At 43.2% G+C, this 22,023-nt stretch overlaps 3 protein-coding genes across 6 annotated transcripts; 1 reads left to right on the top strand and 2 right to left on the bottom strand.

Annotated features, from left to right (window-relative positions):
* Nucleotides 1–312: 312 nt before the first annotated feature.
* On the bottom strand, nucleotides 313–2,851 carry kti12 (KTI12 chromatin associated homolog). The gene is made up of 9 exons (XM_060062030.1): nucleotides 2,589–2,851; nucleotides 2,273–2,324; nucleotides 2,121–2,173; nucleotides 1,983–2,038; nucleotides 1,807–1,886; nucleotides 1,493–1,652; nucleotides 1,308–1,370; nucleotides 1,066–1,134; nucleotides 313–503 (listed from the first exon to the last, which is right to left on the bottom strand). Exons 1-9 carry the CDS (start codon nucleotides 2,737–2,739, stop codon nucleotides 360–362), a joined length of 828 nt encoding a protein of 275 aa, XP_059918013.1. The 5' UTR covers nucleotides 2,740–2,851; the 3' UTR covers nucleotides 313–359.
* Nucleotides 2,852–4,455: 1,604 nt separating this feature from the next.
* On the bottom strand, nucleotides 4,456–11,708 carry znf592 (zinc finger protein 592). The gene is given in 10 exon segments (XM_060061866.1): nucleotides 4,456–6,727; nucleotides 6,813–6,954; nucleotides 7,070–7,182; nucleotides 7,396–7,701; nucleotides 7,801–7,960; nucleotides 8,069–8,242; nucleotides 8,344–8,522; nucleotides 8,803–9,451; nucleotides 9,453–11,118; nucleotides 11,533–11,708. Coding segments are annotated over 9 exon segments (3,879 nt in total). The 5' UTR covers nucleotides 11,099–11,118; nucleotides 11,533–11,708; the 3' UTR covers nucleotides 4,456–6,217.
* Nucleotides 11,709–17,019: 5,311 nt separating this feature from the next.
* Nucleotides 17,020–22,013, top strand: slc28a1 (solute carrier family 28 member 1). Of its 4 annotated transcripts, none has more exons than XM_060061928.1 (17): nucleotides 17,020–17,171; nucleotides 17,369–17,525; nucleotides 17,837–17,928; nucleotides 18,136–18,325; nucleotides 18,408–18,549; nucleotides 18,823–18,936; nucleotides 19,259–19,333; nucleotides 19,412–19,492; nucleotides 19,598–19,678; nucleotides 19,873–19,998; nucleotides 20,078–20,205; nucleotides 20,286–20,454; nucleotides 20,569–20,766; nucleotides 20,922–21,003; nucleotides 21,104–21,202; nucleotides 21,296–21,401; nucleotides 21,596–22,013. In XM_060061928.1, exons 1-17 carry the CDS (start codon nucleotides 17,168–17,170, stop codon nucleotides 21,705–21,707), a joined length of 1,956 nt encoding a protein of 651 aa, XP_059917911.1. In that variant the 5' UTR covers nucleotides 17,020–17,167; the 3' UTR covers nucleotides 21,708–22,013. The 4 variants fall into 4 exon arrangements, 3 of the variants coding, with proteins under 3 accessions (XP_059917911.1, XP_059917913.1, XP_059917914.1); XM_060061930.1 differs by having other exon boundaries at nucleotides 17,369–17,526; nucleotides 17,841–17,928; XM_060061931.1 differs by having other exon boundaries at nucleotides 17,117–17,220.
* The last annotated feature ends 10 nt before the right edge of the window (nucleotides 22,014–22,023 follow it).

Raw genomic sequence — 22,023 nt, 5'->3', positions numbered from 1 at the left:
TCGTTTTGAAGACCGAATCACCATGCCATTTGTTTCAATGGGAATAGCCACGGTCTATAATTTCAACATAGTGTACATATTTATAATTTGAAATTCGTCCCAGCCTTTATATCACAGATACTATAGGGTCATATAGCATATAACCACGTTTTCTGATTACAGTTTAATACATTTTTCACCATTTACCAGCCCTCGTTTTGAAAACTGAACAGATAATTTGACTGGAACTACTAAGCAGGTGTCTTATATCAGGGGTTAATGCACACCCTCCAGCAGATCAGAATAGAGTATTCCCCCAGACCATGGTATAAATTGAAAATAAATACAAGTTTATTGAACATATAACATACAAATGTAGCTTAATTAAGACTTCTGTTCAAATATTGCACAAACATGTTTGAAACGTGTCCTATGTTCTCTGTGGGGTGCAGCTTGGTGTAGCTGATGAACTGGCGTCTCAGTTTCCTCAGTTCAGCCATGTTGAAGCTCCTGGTGTATTCAATGTAATAACATCAGGTTAAGGACAGATTGGGTGTTCATTCATGTGACAAAACGCTTGGAAGCTGTTAACCTTATTTGACCAAAGTAATATAGGACACATAAAAGCGCCATAAGGATGAAACTAAAAAGTTGTCTGATGACTAGTTTACTTTCCAGGGCTAACATTTTCAAATTGAGCCAGCAGGGAATATCAAAGTGCTTGCTACTGAAAATGACTCACCAAAGTCGTGCTAATCGAATTGAGCTCCGTTCAGAAATTCAACTGCGTGCCGTCTCTCTGAGCCATCAGCAGCCTTCAGCTGACTCCCATTAAAACGTACGCTCTTTGATGCGTGGCCCCATCATTTACACCAGCTGCTCAACTCAGACGTCTGCTCAATTGGTATAAGGGGAGTGTTCCTACTGCAAGTATATAACCTATCTGGGGTTGCAGCTGGGAAGGCTAGTTTACTTCACCGGTTTTGCATTACCCCAATATATAATATGGATATGAATAGCTGCATAACAAAAAAATACAGTTTCAAATATAGCAATTTTCTAAATCTTAAATATTTAAAAGGATATCTTGTCTGTGGTTCCAGGAACAGTGATGAGATCACCAGGAATGCTCGTCTTCTGAGCATTGAGAATAGCCTGAAACGAAGAAGTAAAACTGTATTTTTTTTTACACGTGCATAGCAATGGACTTGAAGCTAAAGTAATCAGTTGGACACACATCAATGTACTGTGGGTAATTGTGTACATGTGTTGTTAATTAGCAGTCTGACCCGTAGGTCAAACGAATTAAAGACGGCCTGAGAGCTTACCATCAACACCTCCTGTGTCACCTTGTCCAACTCGTATAAGAAGTTAGTAGAGGACAACGGTTGCTGCAGAAAAAGACAAGCCAGTAGACACCCATATATTCATGCTGTGTCTGTTTCTGGATAAAAAGCCCATTCAAGTGGAGACCCCAGTGGACGGACATTCCTAAGGGGCCTGTGTGACTCACACTCAGGGTGGACTGGTTCTGCGGGGGAGCTTTCCTCTTGAAGACGGCGTCGGAGATGCCGTCGAAGGGGAGCGTGTCCTCCTGCTGGATGGTGAACAGAGGGCTGTCCCATCGGTTCCTGGAGTCGGGAGCTTCAAACCGCAGCACCAGAGCATCCAGGCTACCAAGGAACCACAACACCAGCAAGTAAACAGGCTGACGTCAGGAGGATTTCTCTCCCAAACTCAGCAGATGAGAGATCAAGGAGATGTAATTGCATAGTGTTGGAGCATACGCGTAAAGGGATACAAGACTTCAAATAGGGTGCTTCTTACATCTCTTGGGTGTACTGCTCCTTGGGCTCTCTGCTGCTATTCCATGCTGAGCTCACTTCAACTGAGGTCAGACAGTAAACCTGTATAAAAGACCATCCATTAAATCATAGATGTGGATGTGATGTGAACAGTGGTTTAGGTCTGTTTTTGAGTTATTTTACCGTGGTCATACTTACTACACAGTGGGGTGTCTGTGTGTGTTTGATGAGGCAGAAGAGTTCATATCTATACCCTGTAGAGTGCAAGGAGTAGAATGAGAATAACAAGGGTCTTCATGCATGCAGTTTTTCCTTTGTATCAAGTGGTATGCTTACCTTTGATGTAATTCAACGAATCCAAAATGACAATATCTTCCTTGTTGATCTTCCTAAGCAACAAATGGCACAGTTAACAGATAGATAACAGTTATAGTACTATATGATTCCATTACAAGATCAAACACATTATCAAATGTGGAAAATCGAACCTCTCAACTTCAGCTTTCAGAGAACCCCTCACATTTTTCTCTCTTGGTGACTCTGTAACACACCCAGCAATCATTTCGTGGTGGGCTAAACAGTAACTTATCACGTGAATAATTGATTTGGAATCAAAACATTAGGCAACATAATTATAAAGTTTCACTTGGATAAATCTGACATCACCAACATAACACTAATGCCATAGCTGGCAGTCCCATTATGTGTATAACGTTATAATAAATATTTGTATACGACCCAGATAGCCAACTGTTATAATAATACAACCAGAACGGTTGATTTGTTTAGATTTTGTGGTCCTACCTGCATAAACAGTATTCTTTTCAATGCGCATGGTCCCATCCCCTACAATGTGGACCTTTCTTTCTGTGTTCTTCTCAAAATAATCCTTTATTTCATTAGCCCTGCGAGTTTTACCACTGCTGGGGAACCCACACATCACTATTAGGGGCATCGTATTCACCTGCTCCACCAACAAGCTGTTCTGATATAAAAGTTTGTCAGATTGGATGTAACATGTTACCGATTAAAACTGCCTCCTAACCCGGAAGCGAAAGGAGCCTGACGCCCCGTTTATGTCTTTTACCGTCGTTGCCATTTTAGGTTATCGCCACTACAGGGCGCCATAACATTAGATTCACCTAGCTTTTACGGTCATCGTTGTAATATAATTAGTCGCACATTAACTAATGTCAAAATCTGTTATACCTTTACATGTCATTCTCAATTTAAAACAATTGAATTATAGGCGATAAGCGATGAAACATGGGTAGGTAACTTTGTTTATTGCATGATATAAACGCATCACATGCCATGACAATTCTTAACAAATGGATAATATTTCAACAATAACATAATTCACATGGTCAGAATGTCAAGAATTTACGTCAAACACAATAAGACACTATCTTTTTTAAAAAAGCACATTGAACATTTCTTTTAAAATGTTTTCGCTTTACTTTATGAATATTATCCAATAATTAGATTATGTGTTATAAATGTCACATTGCAAGCATGGTTTTTGTTCATATTCAAGCAGGATCTCGTTTTCTATAATAGAAGTGAGAAAATACATGTTGCACATTACAAAAAGCAGCAACAACAATAATTATCATCATTATGGTAAAATAATTATATACAAACCTTTCCAAATCACGTTTCTGTTGTCCTTGTAGAACAATTTTTAACTCTTGTATCATATGTTCCCTCATATCTTCAGCGTTCATTTGGATGGGGTTATCCAAATCTCTGTAGGCAGGGTCCATAATAGAGCTGTCCACAATGCTTTTCTTGCCCATGAAGTGACCTTATGAAACCAACAATTTAATCGTATCAAGTTATATAAAACAAATGGAAATAAAAATAATCACAATAATTATTACTAAATAAAAATGAATGCTAAAAATAAATAGATAATAATACTAATAGTAGTAATAATAATAATAATAGTTATTATAATTATTATCTAATAATAATAGTTATTATAATTATTATCATTTAAAAATACGACAAATGTAATAATAAATGCAAAGAGATACACTCACCTGTTGCCCATAGATTTCCCCTGGGGTTCATTTTGATCTTTGAAACTTTATTTCTGAGTTCAGTTAAATCAAGAGTCATGGAAGAGGTCACGGTGAAGTATGTGATGAGAATAAAAGACAGAACTCCTGTTCGGCAAGCGACTGCCATTACAGAAGCCATCACTGAATAAGGGTCTGGTATTCAGGTGTGATGCTGCGGAGGGCCAGTCCTCTTCACCTTTCTGCGGCTCTGTCAGTTCAGAGGCTGCACTTATACAGGGATAGGATGGGCTTAACATTCTGATTGGATGGAGTCATCCATCACTGGTTGGTGGGTTCTTCACTGGATGTAACAGAAGCTCACCCTTTCTTCTCATCCTGCGAGGTTCTGCTCAGCGGGCACATCTCACTACATACCATAATTAAGCACCTTCGAGAAGACGCATCAAAACATGTTAACCATCTGAAAGGTCCTTTATGGTAGAGAATAATGCAGGCTGAAATGCTTGGGTATTTGACGGTTGATGTGCTGGCCTTTTGTTATGGAAACGCCAACCCTCCGGATGCTCTTTCACAGGCGTTCAACATGCCGCACTGTGTGTGGAGTCATTCAATGAAACATTACGTACAGAGACAGAAGGAGCGTAAATTAAATGCACCAATTTATTCATTAGTATTTGGAGTAAAGATGTGAGCAAGGCACAAGGGCCACTGCATGCAGCAACAGATGTTGGCTTAAAGTAACGCTGCCAATGACATGTTACATTATAGCTACTCTATACGTACACAAACGATTGTACAAATTGCCGCACAATGTATCAAAAAGTACAAATGTCTTCAACAAGCATTACAAAGAAAAGAAAGAGATTTCACTTTGGCCTGTGCAGGTCAATAGGTGAGGGTGTATTTTCTTACCAGGTTGGTTTGAAGGCAGAGGCCTAAGACAGAAAACGGACAGCTGCTCATGCCTCTTACACTGAAAGTTAACCCACTGATCTGGTCAATATGACCCAATACTTTACACATCAAATCCCAAACAATTATTTATAGATATAGTGTGGGAGATAACATCCGCTGCTATACTCATTCAACATTGCACACCCCCCGCCAACACAGACATACAATGTTTAAACAATCCCTCTTGATTTCCCGAGGGGGAAACCGTAATGTGGGCGGTACGACCCAGGCAAATGCAATCAAATCCATCAGGGCTGATATTCATCCAATATCCAGATTGTGTTTGTAATTTAGACCTTATTCAGAGGTGTGTGGAACACAGTCAACTATTCCCGCTCTGAAGAGGTGTGCTCAACTTGTTTACCCCATCTCTGTCAAATCATTTTCTCAAAACCACGAGAACATTTCATCAATATGAACAAAAATAAAAAAAAGCAACAGTCATGCAGCCTGGGAAACGTTCCCATTTCCCATTTTCTATCCGTTCTGCATATTCTCCATACCCTGATCTTCATAGTCTCCCTTCACGTTCCTGGATTCTACACGTTGAGGTATTTAATACTGCTTTACTGGACCTTCTCGTTACCTCCGCAGCGTTCTAAACTCTCAGGTTACCTACTGTAATTAAAAAAAGACAGACGGCAGAACAATGTGCAACAATAACTGCAATACATTAACAATTAAAATAGGTTGAAGGTAGTCGAGCACACACAAATATGTGGGCCCACACACACACGTGGGTCCACACACAGATGCACATACACAAGTTCATACATAGCCATAGCTGTACATGAAGCCACAGATGGCTATGTAACACAAGGTAGAACATGGGCCTCATCTTGCAGAGATATTTTGGTTGATGCAAAACTAACGGCTTTTCAAATGTATACTGAAATATAACATCTTGTAATAAAATGTGTCTATATTTGTGTAAATATTTAACTTATAAACGTATATTTGTCATTCTACCACTGTGTTCAATCAGAGTTGAATCCATGGATCTGAATCTCATTCAGAGAGCATAATGTGCAGCGGTAAATGATGCTTGAATATAAATGTGTACATTTTTAACAGATGGCTGGGGAAACAAAGAAAGCCCTCCGCTCAAAAAAAAAAAAAAAGGACATACCCTGAGTCTCCTTTAAGGATGGTTCAAACCATTTAACAAAAGGAAGAAAGGCAAACAATTGTCAGCTCTACGGTGACAGTGGTTCAATCCCAGCACTTCTCAACATATCACACACACTAATGTGCAAACATAAAATATGACGGAGACATGAACTCATGTTTCCCGTTACCGCATAAATACTGTGGTTCGAGACACGCCAGGATCTTGTTTCAAATTAACGACCTGGGACCCCAAAACGACGTACCGCCTTAGCGCACAACATCAAAACAATGCATAATCGCCTTCGGTAAGCTGCTCAGAAAAAGGTGACAACGGCTTGCCTCTTAACTTCTGTGGAGCGCCAGACTGTGTGAGGAGCTGGAGGCGCCCCGCCCTAAATCACCGTCCCCGTCACAGTGGGACCCCGGTGGCTCCTGGGCTCGTGACGGCTCCGTGTCGGGGGGCCCTGCTCCCGAGTCCTTCACGGGGCCGGCGGCGGGGCCCGGCGGCGATCCGAGCGGCGGCGACGGGCCCCCCGGCTCCTTCTCCCCGGCCTCCGAGTCCTCCGTCTTGGCCCGGGGGTCTTTGACCTTGTGCACGATGAACAGGTGGCGGTGGAGCGCGGGCGGGGACGTGAAGCAGAGGCCGCAGTGCAGGCACTGCGGGCTGTGCTCCTCCGTCTTGTGCTGGGGGATGTGCTGCTGGAAACGGGCGCCGTCCTCCGTGGTGAAGCCACACGTGGAGCAGCGGTACTGGGCCTTGGGCCGCTTGGCTGAGGAGACGTCTGGGTCATCTGTTGGTTCCTCCTGGCTCGCCTCCTGGGCGCCCGCAGCGGGCCTTTTAGAGAGGGAACCCTGCAGGGCAAAAGCAAGCCGCCAGGTGAGTATCTGCAGACATTGTGATTTAATGAGTCTGTAGTCAAGGATGCATGAACATTACCTCTCCCGAGGGCTTGATGCAGTCTTGTACAGCTGTCTTAGGCATTAGATTCAGGTCGGGGTTTTTAATGCCATGCATAAGACTGATGTGGTTCTTTAACATCACACAGGTGGCAAATATAGTCTTTGTATCTGTGCAATACCTAGAGATAAGAGAATCATATCAAAACAGCAAAAAAGGTTATTTAAATTAAACAAGACTGATGAACACATTTATTTATTTGTTGAGAATTGCAAATGAGATGATGAACTTCTTACCAACAAGTGTAACTTTTCCTCTTTCCGTTGTGATCGTTACGAATATGTCTCCTTAGGCTGGTTGAGGAGTTAAACGACCTCTCACACTGTCGGCATGGAAACCTTTTTAATGACTGGGGGAGAAAACGCACATAGACATTTAAATGAGTCAAAAGCTGAAGATAGAAAGTAAAGTACAATTATCATTTGGTGTTGGAATTTTAATGCCAAACCAAGTAAATTTAGCTTCAGCCTTTACAATTCAAATTTAAACAAATGTAGACAACTTCCACAAAGGTTAAAGACATCAAGCAAGCCCGTCGAGAGATGTTTCCACAAGTGATTACCCTTCCATGGTGGTCCTTCATGTGTAACACATAGGCGTCTCGGTCAGGGAACCCCTGGAGACACTCCCCGCACGTCCAGCCCGTAGGCTGGCCCCGGGGCTTGACCCGATGCTCCACCTCCCTACTGGGGGTCTCCCTACTGGGGGCCTCTCTGCTGGGAGCCTCTCTGCTGGGGGCCCCCCTACTGGGGGCTACCCTGTGTTTAGCCAGGCTGGGGACCTTGAGCCGCTGGACTTTAGGCACTGAAGGCCGGGCTGCCGGGCTTTGTTTTTTGGGCTCTTCCCTCAACGTCCCACCGTGTGCGCTCTAAAAGGAGAAACGGTAGAAACACGAAGCATGACATCCACCATGTGTTGACACTGAATTTGATATTTCAGTGGTGTGGAGAAATAGGCGGAGGCAAACCTTAAAGTGCTGCATAAGCAAATGCTTCAGGGGTAAAACAGAAGTGCACTCGGGGCACTTGAAGACACACGTGGCCCGTGCGTCTGCGTTCTGATAGAAGTGCTGGAACAGTAATTGCTTTTTCTTGAACATGGTCTCACATGAACACTTAAAGATTAACCTGCAACCAAGGTAGAGAAAAACAGTAAAGAGGCCATGAGATGCTGGTTATCAAGTCAACGCTGAGCTACGAGGAGTCTCCCGAGGTGGGAGCAGGCGGTTAACTCACTGGGCGGAAGTTTCGCTAACGTTGTGTTTGTTTTTCATGTGAATTTCGCAGCCGTCCGATGACTTAAAGGCCACTGGACAGCTGGAGCACTTATACAAGACCACACAATGTTTCTCCTCGATGTGATTCTTCTGGCCTTGCACTGTCTTGAAAACCATTTCACAGTGAAGACACCTGAAAGCACAAGAAACAAAGAGTGAAATTGGTTTGACATGAGATCTTTTAAGGCCAGACGTTGAGAGGGCTGATTGGGCATGCGTTTCGGCGTGACTTACTTGTACCATGCCTTGCGTGCAAAGTGAAGGCAGTTTTCCCTCACGTGCTTCTGTATGTCTGCAGAGCGGCTGGCGGCCCCGCACTCGGGGCAGCAGTAGGGGGCCTTGTGCGTGTGGATGCGTTGGTGAGCCCTGAAGCTGCACTTATTAGGTAACAACATTGAGCACACCTCGCATACCTTGCACAAAACAAGAAAAGTGTTTTTACATCGTAGAAGCATGAAGACAACACGGGGGTTACGTAACTTTTCAGGAATTTGATATTATTTGGACTTATCTATATTTACTGCAAATAACTGAATAGTAGTAATAGGGTTATATCAGTGGAAATTTTTGTGGTGTTTTAAGCTTTTGTATTGGAGCAACCGCCACACATTTATTCAGTGATATTTAGAGCATGTTATTTTTGTTCTATGCGCTTACAAATCGGTCAACATCCTTGTCAGAATGTCCACTCACCAGACGGTCCACATCTTCAGAGAGTCTCTGGTAGTGGCCCGCGAGTGCTTTGTAGTCAGACAACTGCTTGTTGCACTCAACGCAGCGCAGCCTGTGCCTGATGAAGCTGTCCGGGTACAGGGGCATGACCGGCTGGCCGGCGGCCGTGGACGGCGGCGGCGCCGACCCAGCGCTCCCTGCCGCCGGCGCCACTGGCGCCGCCACGCCGGCCAGCGGCACGAACATGTGTTCCTCGGCGATGGGCTTCACGTGCAGCTGCGTGCACTGCATCACCGTGCCGGCGCTCTTGTGCTCCCGCGCGTGCGCCAGCAACGCGCAGCGGTTGAAGAACACCATGGTCTTGGCGCAGTGCGTGCACGACACCTCGATGTGCACGCTGCGCCGGCCCTGGTGGAAGGCCAGGCTCCTCTCCAGCCCGAAGGCGTCGCCGCACTCTAGGCAGCAGTACCCCCGCGGCGGCAGGCCCAGGTCGCTGCCCGGCGGGGGGTTCAGGTCGGGCACGTACGTGGGCACGGGGTTGCCGTTGTTCAGCAGTCTGCTCAGGGTGCCCGCCGCGCTGCTGGGGATGGGCGCCCGCTGGTGGGGCTGAGGGCTGGGGGCTTTGACCTGGTGCACCAGGGGGGCCGTGCTGCACAGCGTGGAGGGGGGGGGGGGAGGAGGAGGAGGAGGAGGAGGAGGTGAGCGCAGGCTGGGCGGGGAGCGGGCCGGCGGAGCGCGCGGCGACCGAGGCGGCCACGCTGTGCGGCACCAGGTTGAGGTTGGCCAGGTGCATCGCTTTGGGTAGGAAGGTGGGACCAGCGGGGCGGCCCGTCTGACCCGGAGCTATTCTCCTCAGCTTCTGGTTTTGATGTGCGGCCGTCCCCTTGGAAGCAGCGCTTGTGTTGACGGTCGCTGACCTCTTAGAGCGGCCCTCTGTTTTGTTGGGGGCGCGGGTCGATGAAGGAGCATTGCTCGTAGTACTGGTATTTAAAGCAGGGACAGGAGCATGCATTCTGACGGCGTTCTCAGCCACCACGGGGAGAGTTTGGAGCGGGGATGACGGGCCGTAGGAGTCCTCGCTGACCTGGCTGCGCGACGGGGACGACTCGCAGGCCGAATGAAGCTCGTCCGTCTCCGAGTCGGGCCGCACGCTGGTGACCGTGCGCTTGATCTGTCCGGAGATGGTCTTGATGGTTTTTATCCGGACCTTGGGTATGGCCAGCGGCGAGCCGGAGCCCACCGCCGAGGGGACCCTGTCGCTGCTTTCACTGCACACGCTCACGGGACTGTCGGAGGGCCTCGCCGACCGCTTGACCGCGTCCAGGGGACTCCTGGGACTACAGGGGGAGGGGGGAAACCGGGGGCTGGCCTTCACACAGTCGTCGTGCATGAAGGAGGGGTCTTTAGTACAGGGTTGCTCACTGGGAACGGTTTGCGTGTTCAGAGCTGCCAGTGCTTCAAGGCAAGAGGATAATTTAGATGCTTGGGACTTGACGAACGGACAAGGAGAGGGAATGTCAGAGTTTGAGATGGTGCTGGAGTTGCTTTCAAATTTAATTTCACCATTTTCAGGTGTTTGTGCGCTATTGTGCGAGTTCATTTGGTCTGTAAAATACATTTCAGGTGAGTCCATTCCTTTGAAATGTTCTGCTATGCCGAGCTCTGCTTTATTGTGCTTGTTATTGGGAACGCCACAATCCTTAGGGAAAGTGTCAAACATACTGAGAGATGGCCTTCTTTGATTGTCTGACAAAGGTTCAACCAAAACTGAGGCTTCAGGGAAATAGGGTCTCTCTTGTTTTGGATTAATACTGTCATTCGCGCTCGGCGTGTCCTCAGACTCAGGACTCGAGATAGGACTGAATTGAGTAAAAGACTCGGAAAAGGGTAACTTTGCTTCAGATCTATGCTGAACAGGCATCCTTCCCAGAAATTCCCTACTGGCATCCCCGTTCAGTGGAGATGCATAGGATTTGGAAAAGCCACCATTGCTTGACTCACTGGAATCAGTGGAGGATCCAGGTACCCTGAATCCATTCTGCAAGTTGGGTACTGAGTGCAGCTTCTGGGCAAAACCATCCAAACACTCCTGCCGACTAGTGTTTTTCACAATTACACTTACGGCGGGAACATCTGCCGGAGTGACAGCTTGGTGAACCAATAGGTGATCATCCAGACATACCCCTGTGTGTTTCAGCTGCCCCCCTGGATCCTCGTGGCTCTCCTGCCCATGCTCTTTGGCATCTAACCCTGTAGCATCTGGAATGTCAAAGGCAGCCAGAAGATCATCAAAATCCGGGGTTTTCATGTCACCCATGTCTGGGAGGTATCACATACCTGGAAAAGCAAACAAATATAACCGGTTAGAGAGCATTCCCATTCGTCATTAAACACAATTATACTTTGCTTTAAAGTGGCTGATGTAATTGTTTTAGTGATAGAGTTATGTGTTATTTGGGTTATAGTTTGAGCTGAATATTTGCAAACTAAGAAAGCAGTAGCTCGCATATTAACATGTAATATACATTGTGTTATTATCAAAGAAGTTGGGTCTAAATCCTCGAAATACAACTGTTTTGGAGCCTACGACCCAGGTAGTAGACTATATGGGTTGATGCAAAACATTAGCTGAATTAGCAACTAGCTAGCAACACAGCAATGAGACACATCGTACAGCGTTTGATGATCACGCAGTGTGCCATATACAACTGACAATGCCATTATTCATGGTCAAAATCCCACTGAACTCACCATTGGCTCCAATGAGTATTAACACGTTAAAAACTAGGACTGACAGAATAGGTTGTTGGCTGACAGTTAGCGTTAGCCACGGTCCTCTATGCTCTGATAGCATTTAAGTTGGCTTCGTCTTGTATTCCTTCCTTCTCTTAGCTAGCTACAAAGCTAGACACACCCCTTCCTGCTTGGGATGCACGTACTACCCGCACGGGCTTGGAGGGGATTCTGGAATGTAGCGTTACCCCGGTCTACAGCAACGCATTCACCGCTCTCAAACTTCCAACGAGTGTGCGCTGTTAACAGTCCCAAAAACGAAGGAATAAACCATGAAAACCACAATAACAATGAGAATAATTGTTACAATTTTGACGAAGATTTTGACAAAGCACCATATGAACATTTATCTAAAACGGATATCACATCAGAAGTCCCTCCCTCTGTCTCGTCAATAACGGTCATTGTGAGCATCCCGTTCAAGGCGTTCCGTCGTGAGGTGAGCGTCTCGGAACGAGGTTCGAATCTCACTGCCCGATGCTGCTTCAAATAAATGTATTCAGCACAATCGTTTTGGTTCATAGTTAACCCAAAGCAAATATGGAGGTAATAATATGTACATAACATCAATTATAATGGCTTATAAAACACCAACGGATTTTTGCACGTGTGTGTTTGTGTGGGTGTGTTTGTGTGTGCGTGTGTGTGTGTGTGTGTGTGTGTGTGTGTGTGTGTGTGTGTGTGTGTGTGTGTGTGTGTGTGTGTGTGTGTGTGTGCAGAGCCGGCGCTGGCCGTTTCGGTGCCCTAGGCGACACACACACGCACACACACACACACACACACACACACACACACACACACACACACACACACACACACACACACACACACACACACACACACACACACACACACACACACACACACACACATACAAAAATCCGTTGGTGTTTTATAATCCAATATAATTGATGTTATATTCATATTATTACCTTATTAAACCATAAACAAAAAACAAACCATAAAACAAGATTTCGAGTTTATTAATGGCCCATTATCACACACGCGCACACACGCGCGTGTGTGCGCGTGTGTGCTGATGGGCCATTAATGATCTCGAAATCTTGTTTTATGGTTTCTTATCGACCACTTATATGGAAGCATATATGTAGCAAATTCAAATAGCAATGCAATTTGCAATTTGCAATTCAATAAGTCATTACATTATGCGATTGACAATTCATTTGGCAATTTTATGATGTAATTTGTAAATACGTTATTCAAAGTGTATTTTAATATGCAAAGTGACAATGCAATCCTCAATTAAATTTGCAAAAGTTAGAACAATATAAATAGAATAACATTTTGTCAAATTCTTTGAGTCCCTTTGTTCAAATTGAAAATCTATAACGTCCCCGTGATTGCAATCCACTTCGCCACGCTCCGTGTGTTGCGATATTCAAATGACATTTCAATCCGCAAAAACGCTAAAGTTGCAAAAGATTTGGCAAAACGGAATCCAAAACGTTTTCCAAAAAGTCAATATGCAAAGTGGCAAACGTATCAGCCAATCAGCGTCTGGTCGGGAACTACGTCACTTCCTATTGCCTCCAAGGGTATCTCCAGGGTCTCCCGACCCTGTGTTTCGCACCCAGTGCCTGTAGCACTTGGGAAATCTTTGTGTTTACCACACTGGCGTCAAAACGTACCAGTGAGGATAAGTCCCCTATCTCCCAGAGCACGCACTCTATCTACTGCATCTGTGTCTTCAACACGATTGTTCTCCACATCATCGGCCAAACTTCGGAGCGTATCAATAATCTACTCCACTGGTGACCAAACTGACCATGACCTGACACATACGAACGTTTTTTTTAATTTTTTTTATTGACAATTAGCAATACAACAACAGCCAGGGGGTACAGAAATGGCAGACATAAAATACAGACACAAAAAATACAAAATGCAGCATTAAATTATATAAAAATATTATAAAGAGCACACTGGGTGTTTTAATAGCTTTCCCATTTCTAGAACACAGAATATTCCCCATGTATTGCCTGTTTTCCTTCTCAAACACAACAAAAAGCGGTTTCTGATTCGAGTATTTACATTTATGAATATGCCATTTAGCTAATAAAATAATAAGGTTTATAATAAAATATTGGTTTGCTTGACTAGAGGTGTAATTGAGGAAACCAAACAATAAATGTTCAATACAACAAACTATACATGCTCAATACAAAAAACAATACATGTTCAATAAAAAAAACAATGCATGTTCAATACAAGACACATACGAACGTGAACAAGGAAATTACGAGCAAGTGACGTAGTTCCCGCCCAGACGCTGATTGGCTGATACGTTTGCCACTTTGCATATTGACTTTTTGGAAAACGTTTTGGATTACGTTTTGCCAAATCTTTTGCAAAGCGTTTTGCGGATTGAAATGTCATTTGAATATCGCAACACACGGAGCGTGGCGAAGTGGATTGCAATCACGGGGACGCTATAGCTTTTCAATTTGAATAAAGGAACTCAAAGAATTTGACAAAATGTTATTCTATTTTCATTGTTATAACTTTTGCAAATTTAATTGAGGATTGCATTGTCCCTTTGCATATTAAAATACACTTTGAATAACGTATTTACAAATTACATTATCAAATTGCATAATGAATTGTCAATTGCATAATGTAATTGCAAATTGCATTACCATTTGAATTTTGCTACATATATGCTTCCATACACTTATTATCGATATACATTTTCTGGAGAATTTTTTTAATGTGTTAAAAAATGTGTTCCTGTCTGGACATGAGTCCTCTTAGTCTTTTTAAGTTTTTCAAGGCTGATTTTGTCACTGTAAAAAAAATTACCCACTCAAAATGGCTTGTAGAAATGACCTGATCAGTTTAAGACTGTGCCGGAAAGCAAAACCCAATTTTCCAAACCGTGCAAAAGTATTGAATGGTCCACAATGTCCAATGTATCAATATTTGATTTTTGTTAAGACAAATATAATTTACAACAGTAAGAGCAGTTTCTGTAGGCTTACTATGAAGGTGTCAAAATGGTGGTCATAGCAGGGGTCGACCTCAAACTGCAGGTCGCAACCAGACCCTCGCGGTGTTGCCAGATTGGGCGGGAAATGTGGCCCAATCTGGCAACAATGGACCCTGTTATGGAGGAGCCTGACCTGTAGCGGAATATACCGATCTACCAAATGCCATTTCCATGGTCATGCTGTCTTTGAGCTTTATTAGTCCCCGGAACATGAATAAGTTAAGAAAATAACAAGCATTACCACAACAGCAAGAAGGAGAATAAATAATCTGTTTTCTTAAAGGGGACCTATTATGCTTTTCGACTTTTATGACCTTTGTTATAATGATAGATAGTCATGTTTAACCATACACAAAAAACTATGTCGATTTTCGGGAAACTCTTCCTCTCATCTGGGCGCTTTCAGCATTCTCTGTCAACGCTCGGTTTCGTCCTTCTCCGCCCCCTCGCCCCCCTCCTGCCAACCCAACTCCGTTGTGATTGGTTACCTTCCTTGAAGCGCGCGCGCGGGCAGATTTGACCAGGCATATGGGGGCGCGGCAGGAGTGCCTCTACGTAGATGATTTCCCGGAAATGTGAACAAGTGAATCGCAAACGTTGCCCCGAGTGTTTAGCGCTCTGCATGAGTAGGGTCTGTCTGCGTCCTGCAAGACGAAGCGTAACTTGTAGCGGGCGTAACTTGTATAGTAGGAGGCGTAACTTGTACTAGGAGGCGTAACTTGTACTTTTTGTAAAAAAATAGCCTTGTAAATCACAGTTCACACGAGATCTTCCTTGAAGTCGGATCTTCAGATATTCATGTTGGTAAGTAAAAAGAAGTGGATTAACAAGAATGATTTTTTTTGTTTTTACAAGCTTAACGAACTCTAGAACTAGGGCAGACTACTTGTGGTTGTGATACTGCTTAACATTCTTTTCGAAATGTTCGAACACTTAGGCCTACTGTTTTAACATTGGAAGAAACCCCAGCTTTCGCCACCTCGGTGATGTTAGTTCGATGCACACGTTTGAGATGCACACTGAACGGTCACAAAATACTCTATACTGTAGAGGCTAGTAGATTCTTTCTGCCCCGAGTTTGCACAGTGCAACAGTGATGACGTACCTGAGAAATCCATGTATTGAAGACCGGCAAATATATATAAAATGAGGGCTTGTAATGTGAACGCTATAATATGAAGGCTTTCTCATAACTATCATCCTGTTAGTGACATTGTTCTTGTCTTGTTTCTATCAGTAATATTTATTTTAATTAATTGTTTTCTATCTCATGCAGGACCTTGAAAACATGCAGCATGCGATCAATAACAATATGTATTCAATAAAATTGTTTGAATTATTAATCTGCTGTTTTTAATTCTTTGAATTATTAATCTGCAGTCTTTTTGTTAAAGGTATAAAGGGATTAAGTAGGCTAAATTTAAGCAGGTTCCCCATGTTAAACTGCTATATGCATTACATGCCATTGTAAAATTGTAATAGGCTTCTTTTCTTAAATGCATATGACTCAGGGAGGTCAGTTTCCAGTAAGGCTATGATTAAGCTAATCAAGAGCATATCAAGATTAAGCTAATCAAGAGCATATTTTTAAATGAGCGGGTCGGGTACATTATTTTTTATTTATTCTACTTCATTTAAGAATGCTCGATTCTGATTGGTTGGGAGGGATGCATTAATCCGGCATATTGCCCGCTGACTTGTCGGTTCTACTTGCTGCTGACTGAGCACAGTAGATCAATACGCCGCTTGTATCGTTTTCTATCACATACATTTCAAACATGTAAAAATTATTTGGAATAAGGACTGCATGTTTGATCGATCGTCATTAAAGCTGACTTGATACGAATGTAGCAACTAGCCTACATTCAGGCCCACCGCTCCCTATACGCAGACTACGCAGAGTGCGTAGGGCACCGCCTACCTGGGGGGGGGGCACCAAGAAAGAAAATTACATTATTGAATTATAACAATATATGAATTAGTGATGAAGAGGCCCACCGTTGTGTTTTTCCTTAATTGTGTAACCTATCATCCAGGGCCGGTGTCCCCCCCCCCCCCCCCAAAATGACAAAATAACTTTGCACGCACTCACACACACACACACACACACACGCACACACGCACACACCCACGCACGCACACACGAACACACACACACAGATACACACACACGCACACACCCACGCACGCACACACGAACACACACACAGACACACACACACACACACACACACGTACACGCACACGCACACGCACACGCACACGCCCACAGACACACACCAACAGGAGAACGTGTATCCCTTTTTCGGAATTTATAGTCCCGGAAGCTGCTACCCAGATAATAAAATGTAGATAAACTCCCTTAATGAATTCCTGAGTAATGATGATGTAGTGCCGTAAATGTGCATAACGCACCCCTTTTAATGTTTAAAACGTTAGGCCTCCTGAAAAAAATACTTTGATTTCTGATGATTGCTGAATCATATTTATGATCATGTTGACGAACACACGTAGTCAGAGGGCAGAGTATCCTCTGGCCAGCATTTAAATACACCACATTACTCCCATTGACTGGCAGGAAGCACAATGGGTAAGACATTTTGCATTCCTCAACAACTCGTCTTCTCCTTTTTGAAATGGTATATGTATGCTCAAAATAGTAAGAAATAAATGTGTATGGTTATTTCAGGGTGCACTGATCGCAAAAAACGATTTAAAAAGCCTGTTTGGCAAGCTTTGCGGTGTATACGCTGCACGGTTTTTCAGGGTGACGCTTTTCTTTTTCAGCTAAAGCAAACAGACAAAGGGGGGGCGAGGGCGAACTGAAGGATGGAGTGGTCAATCAAGGATTTGAGATAGATTTGCAAGATGTAAATATGGCCTACCAGGAGGAACCAGCCAGTTCGGAAAAGACGTCTGGAAAAAGATTTGGATTGCAGAAAATGTAGGCAATTGCATAACTGAAGTCTACTTGTGCTTAATCAAACAATGGCATATTGTGCTGTAACACAAACAAATGCAAACTTCTCTTTTTTGTTTTTAGTCAAATATGGCAAATGATCTAAATCGAATTCGATACCCAAATGTAATTTAAAAAATTGACACACAAATCCTAATCAATTTTCTTCAGTTCATGTATGACAACATAATGCAATCATTTATCTCAATGTTTTTTGGCATCCACCTGATCAACAGTTTGCAAGTTACTCTTTACTGTTCAGTATGGAACTAATGTCTATTTTGTTCTGCATACAGCAAGACTGGCAATCCTCTAAATGCCACAGAGAATTACATCAAGGCACACTCAAAAACGTTTAAATGCATTGGGCTTGGCATACTTGGAGCAGGTAATCCCTTTCATAGATTTCCATATATTTAACCATTTTAATCTGAAACTTCTTCAACCTACTGTAAAAGCCTGTACATATGTATGTGATGTCTAATTAATAATTTAATTTATGTATTTCAAATGATTTCAACATAGAAGTTAAAGACTTTGCCAAGCCATACTTTAGTTCCGTTTTTGAGTAAAACTGTTGTTTTGTCCCACACAGGTTTCGTGGCGTTCTTCATCGCTGCCTGTGTGATGAACTTTGAGCGATCCATTGGTCTTGTAGTCTTGACATGTTTGGCAGTTGCATCCAAAGCATATGATTTGTTGAAAACATACAAAGGAGACAGCTTTCAGCGATGTTTGGCTCCCACCGTCAGTCTTTTCCAGAAGAACTTGAGATGGATCAAATGGCACGTGGATGTGATCTATTTGTACTTTGTATACTGCAGGTGGTGGTTTGACTCTCTATTGACTCTGTCACGTCCTCCGCAGGGTTTTCATCGCGTCCGCCGTGGTCTTGCTGATTGTCTGGCTCGCTCTGGACACAAGTCAACGACCCGAACAACTGATTTCCTTTGCAGGCATCTGCATGTTTGTCCTGCTTTCTTACATCTTCTCAGCAAATCGCCCAGCTGTCAGTATTTTTTAAATTAACCTTGAATTTCGTTTCAAATCAAAAGAGGCATATGTGCCGTGTGCCTATGTGTTTGTGTGTGTGTTTATTTGTGTGTTTTTGTGTGTGTGTCCCCACATGATTTGCTCATAGCTTCCAAGCTGTCTGGGGGAATGTTTTCCCGTAGACTTTGGACTACATTTGGCGTTGTGAATCATTCGCTGAAGAACACAGATGCTGTCATGCTTATGTTTACTAATAATTTGAATCCGACTTATCCTTTGATTGTTGAAGGTGTCATGGAGACCTGTGCTCTGGGGACTGGGCATGCAATTCTGTATTGGCCTGTTTGTGATCAGATCAGAACCAGGGCTCATTGCTTTCCAATGGCTTGGGGATCAAGTGCAGGTAACACGGTTGTCTTATCTTGGTAATAAGAATATGCTATCATAATGCAATGAGAATGACCGAAAACTTACCTTGAGACGTTTTATGGCTCTCAGCCCTAATTGTATTTTTTATAGCATCTTTTCACATTTTACCTCCTTGCCTTTTTAACAACCTTGATAGACCTCCTAGCTGACTCATTGAGGCGTCCTCAGCTTAAATGTTTATATATTTTTTAACAATATTCAGTGGAATAATATGAATGTGTAAATGAAGATACAAAGAAATGAATGATGCCAACATTTCTGTACATTAACATATTTAATCTGTCTCACTATTGCAGATATTCCTCAACTACACAAAAGCGGGATCATCATTTGTGTTCGGAGAGCTGATATCGGATATTTTTGCATTTCAAGTGAGTATGTGGTGATTATTCGGCCTGTAACATTTCTGGCTGGATTATTAACACAGTTGCTTCCATTTGTTTCCACAGGCGTTGCCCATTGTGGTGTTCTTCAGCAGTGTGGTGTCAGTCCTGTACTACCTTGGGCTGATGCAGTGGCTCATCGTTAAGGTAATGCAGCCAGGCAGATTCCAATCCAAACACATGTGAATGGTGTCCTTAGCCTGAACCTATGTCTATGAGTTATTGAAGATTTGTGTTTTGGTCCACCTATAGATCTCATGGGTTATGCAGCTAACATTGGGAACCTCAGCCACAGAGACATTAAGCGTGGCTGGCAACATATTCATTGGACAGGTATACAAGCTACTGTTTGTTTTCTTTATCTCGCTGACTAATCTGTGACATTTGTTTCAAAAGGAGTCAAGCTTCACGTTTATTGTGTCCAGAACCTTTTTGAAGAAAATGTTGTTACGAATGATTACTCCACATTAGAATAGAACAATTGTACCTATTTGTACCTATTTTATCAACCTCTTTATTTCCATTAGACAGAGGCACCACTGTTGATCCGTCCTTACTTAGAGGAGATGACCGAATCAGAGATCCATGCTGTCATGACTGGAGGATTTGCCACCATTGCAGGCAGTGTAATGGGGGCGTTCATCTCCTTTGGTGTAAGTGCTGCTGACTTTCTGCTCCCGCCTAGCTATTGGTTTTGGTCCCTGATTTGATGTTTAACCCATATCCATACAGATTGACGCGTCCTCTCTGATATCCGCCTCAGTGATGGCTGCACCGTGTGCTCTAGCCATCTCAAAGCTCTCGTACCCCGAGACAAAGAAAGTCCAAAAGTCAGACGAGGACATTGTGCTGTTGTCCGGGTACGTCTATGTCATTTCCTGAAATACCTCTTGTACCTTGTATTTGGTTTGTTTAAAAAGGTTTATTTTGAATCCCACAGGGAGGAACGTAATGTTCTGGAAGCTGCGAGCAATGGAGCGTCCGCAAGCATCGGTCTAGTCGCTAACATTGTGGTGAATCTTATATCCTTCCTTGCTATCCTGGAGTTCATTAATGCCATTTTAAAATGGCTGGGCGGCATGGTTGGATATCCTTATGTCTCCTTCCAGGTGTGTTCTCTGGACATTTACTTGGGGCTCATGCTGCGTTCTGTAGCACAGATCTGTATATTATGAAATCAACGGAAACATGTATGGTTTATTGGGGTTGTCTTCTACCTGCAGCTCATCTGCTCCTACTTGTTCATGCCCTTCGCCTTTATGATGGGGATACCCTACGAAGAGTCTTTCACGGTCGCAGAGCTGCTCGGCACCAAGCTCTTTCTGAACGAGTTCCTGGCCTATGAGAAATTGTCCGAAATGAAAACGAATCGGGTCGAAGGACTTGATGAAGTGATTGATGGAGTAAGACAGTGGATCTCTGTGAGTGGACCTTTTTTGTTGTTGTCTTTTTGTAGTCTTAATTTACTGGGTGCATTGCCAGTGCTAGTGTTAGTTTTGCCGGCATAGTGTCATGCAGCTGTCATTGTAAAATGGGTGCATTTTATTCTACACTCTCTTGGTTGTGTCCATTAAAGGTCAGATCGGAAATTATCAGCACGTACGCCCTCTGTGGATTTGCCAATATTAGCTCAATTGGCATGGTGATGGGAGGCCTGGGTCTGTATAACCTTTAAACTTTACAGCACTGACTTGTCTGATCGTCACATTTACAGTTATTTACTTGTTTTGAATCTAACCGACATTTCTCGATTCAAAGCATCCATATGCCCAGCCAAAAAACAAGTTATAGCAGCTTTGGTAGTCAGAGCACTATTCGCTGGGACCTGTGCATCATTTATCAATGCTTGCGTTGCAGGTAAGCCATTCAAAATTCCTTCCATTTTCCAGGCTGACCACATTTTTTGTTGATATGACACAGGTTAACAGCGACTATAACTCTCTATCTAAGGGGTCCTCTATGTTCCTCCTCTGGACTGCCTGAGCATCTTCAGAACATCTGTGTTCAACGGGACGGAGGGGAACATTCAAACATGCTGCATTGACCTCTACGCAAGGTACGTCAGTCTGCTATGTCAAGGAAAAAAAAGCTGGATCAGTCATTTCGATTTAGACATTTTATTTTGAATCTACTAAATAATTATAATATTTATATAATACACACAAAATGTGCAATATACATCAATTATATAAATATTATTGTTAGAGACATGATCAGTCCATTCTAATGTAAAACACATTTCTCTTTCAGCACTGTAAACAATGGAAATATCACATTCATTGGGTCTTGGACTGCAGTTACCAACGCCACTCAGTATTTTACTCAGTGTTGTGGAATTTATGAGGCGCAAATATGTAAATAGTACCGGGGACCTCAAATATTTTGTTAATCTTCTTTTGCTGTTTTTACAAATGTCCTTATTGCCTGTGTGTTTACCCTTTAAAATTTGTTCTATAAAATGAAATGTATCTTGTCGTGGATTTTCTATGGCGGATTTGTCTTTAATCTGTGGTTAAGGGTTAATTCATTTATTTGAGAAATAATCACATTTCTGAGAAATAATAAGTTTTAAATTAAGATATTCTATATTTTTTTAAAGTTCCAACTTGTCTTTCTTTATGTACATTGTGCATGTATGAAAACTTTTTAAAATAAACAGATATAAAAACAACTTGGAA

Source organism: Gadus macrocephalus, chromosome 9 (assembly GCF_031168955.1).
Source record: "Gadus macrocephalus chromosome 9, ASM3116895v1".
Classification (NCBI taxonomy): domain Eukaryota; kingdom Metazoa; phylum Chordata; class Actinopteri; order Gadiformes; family Gadidae; genus Gadus; species Gadus macrocephalus.
This window is presented reverse-complemented; position numbering and strand designations above follow the sequence as displayed.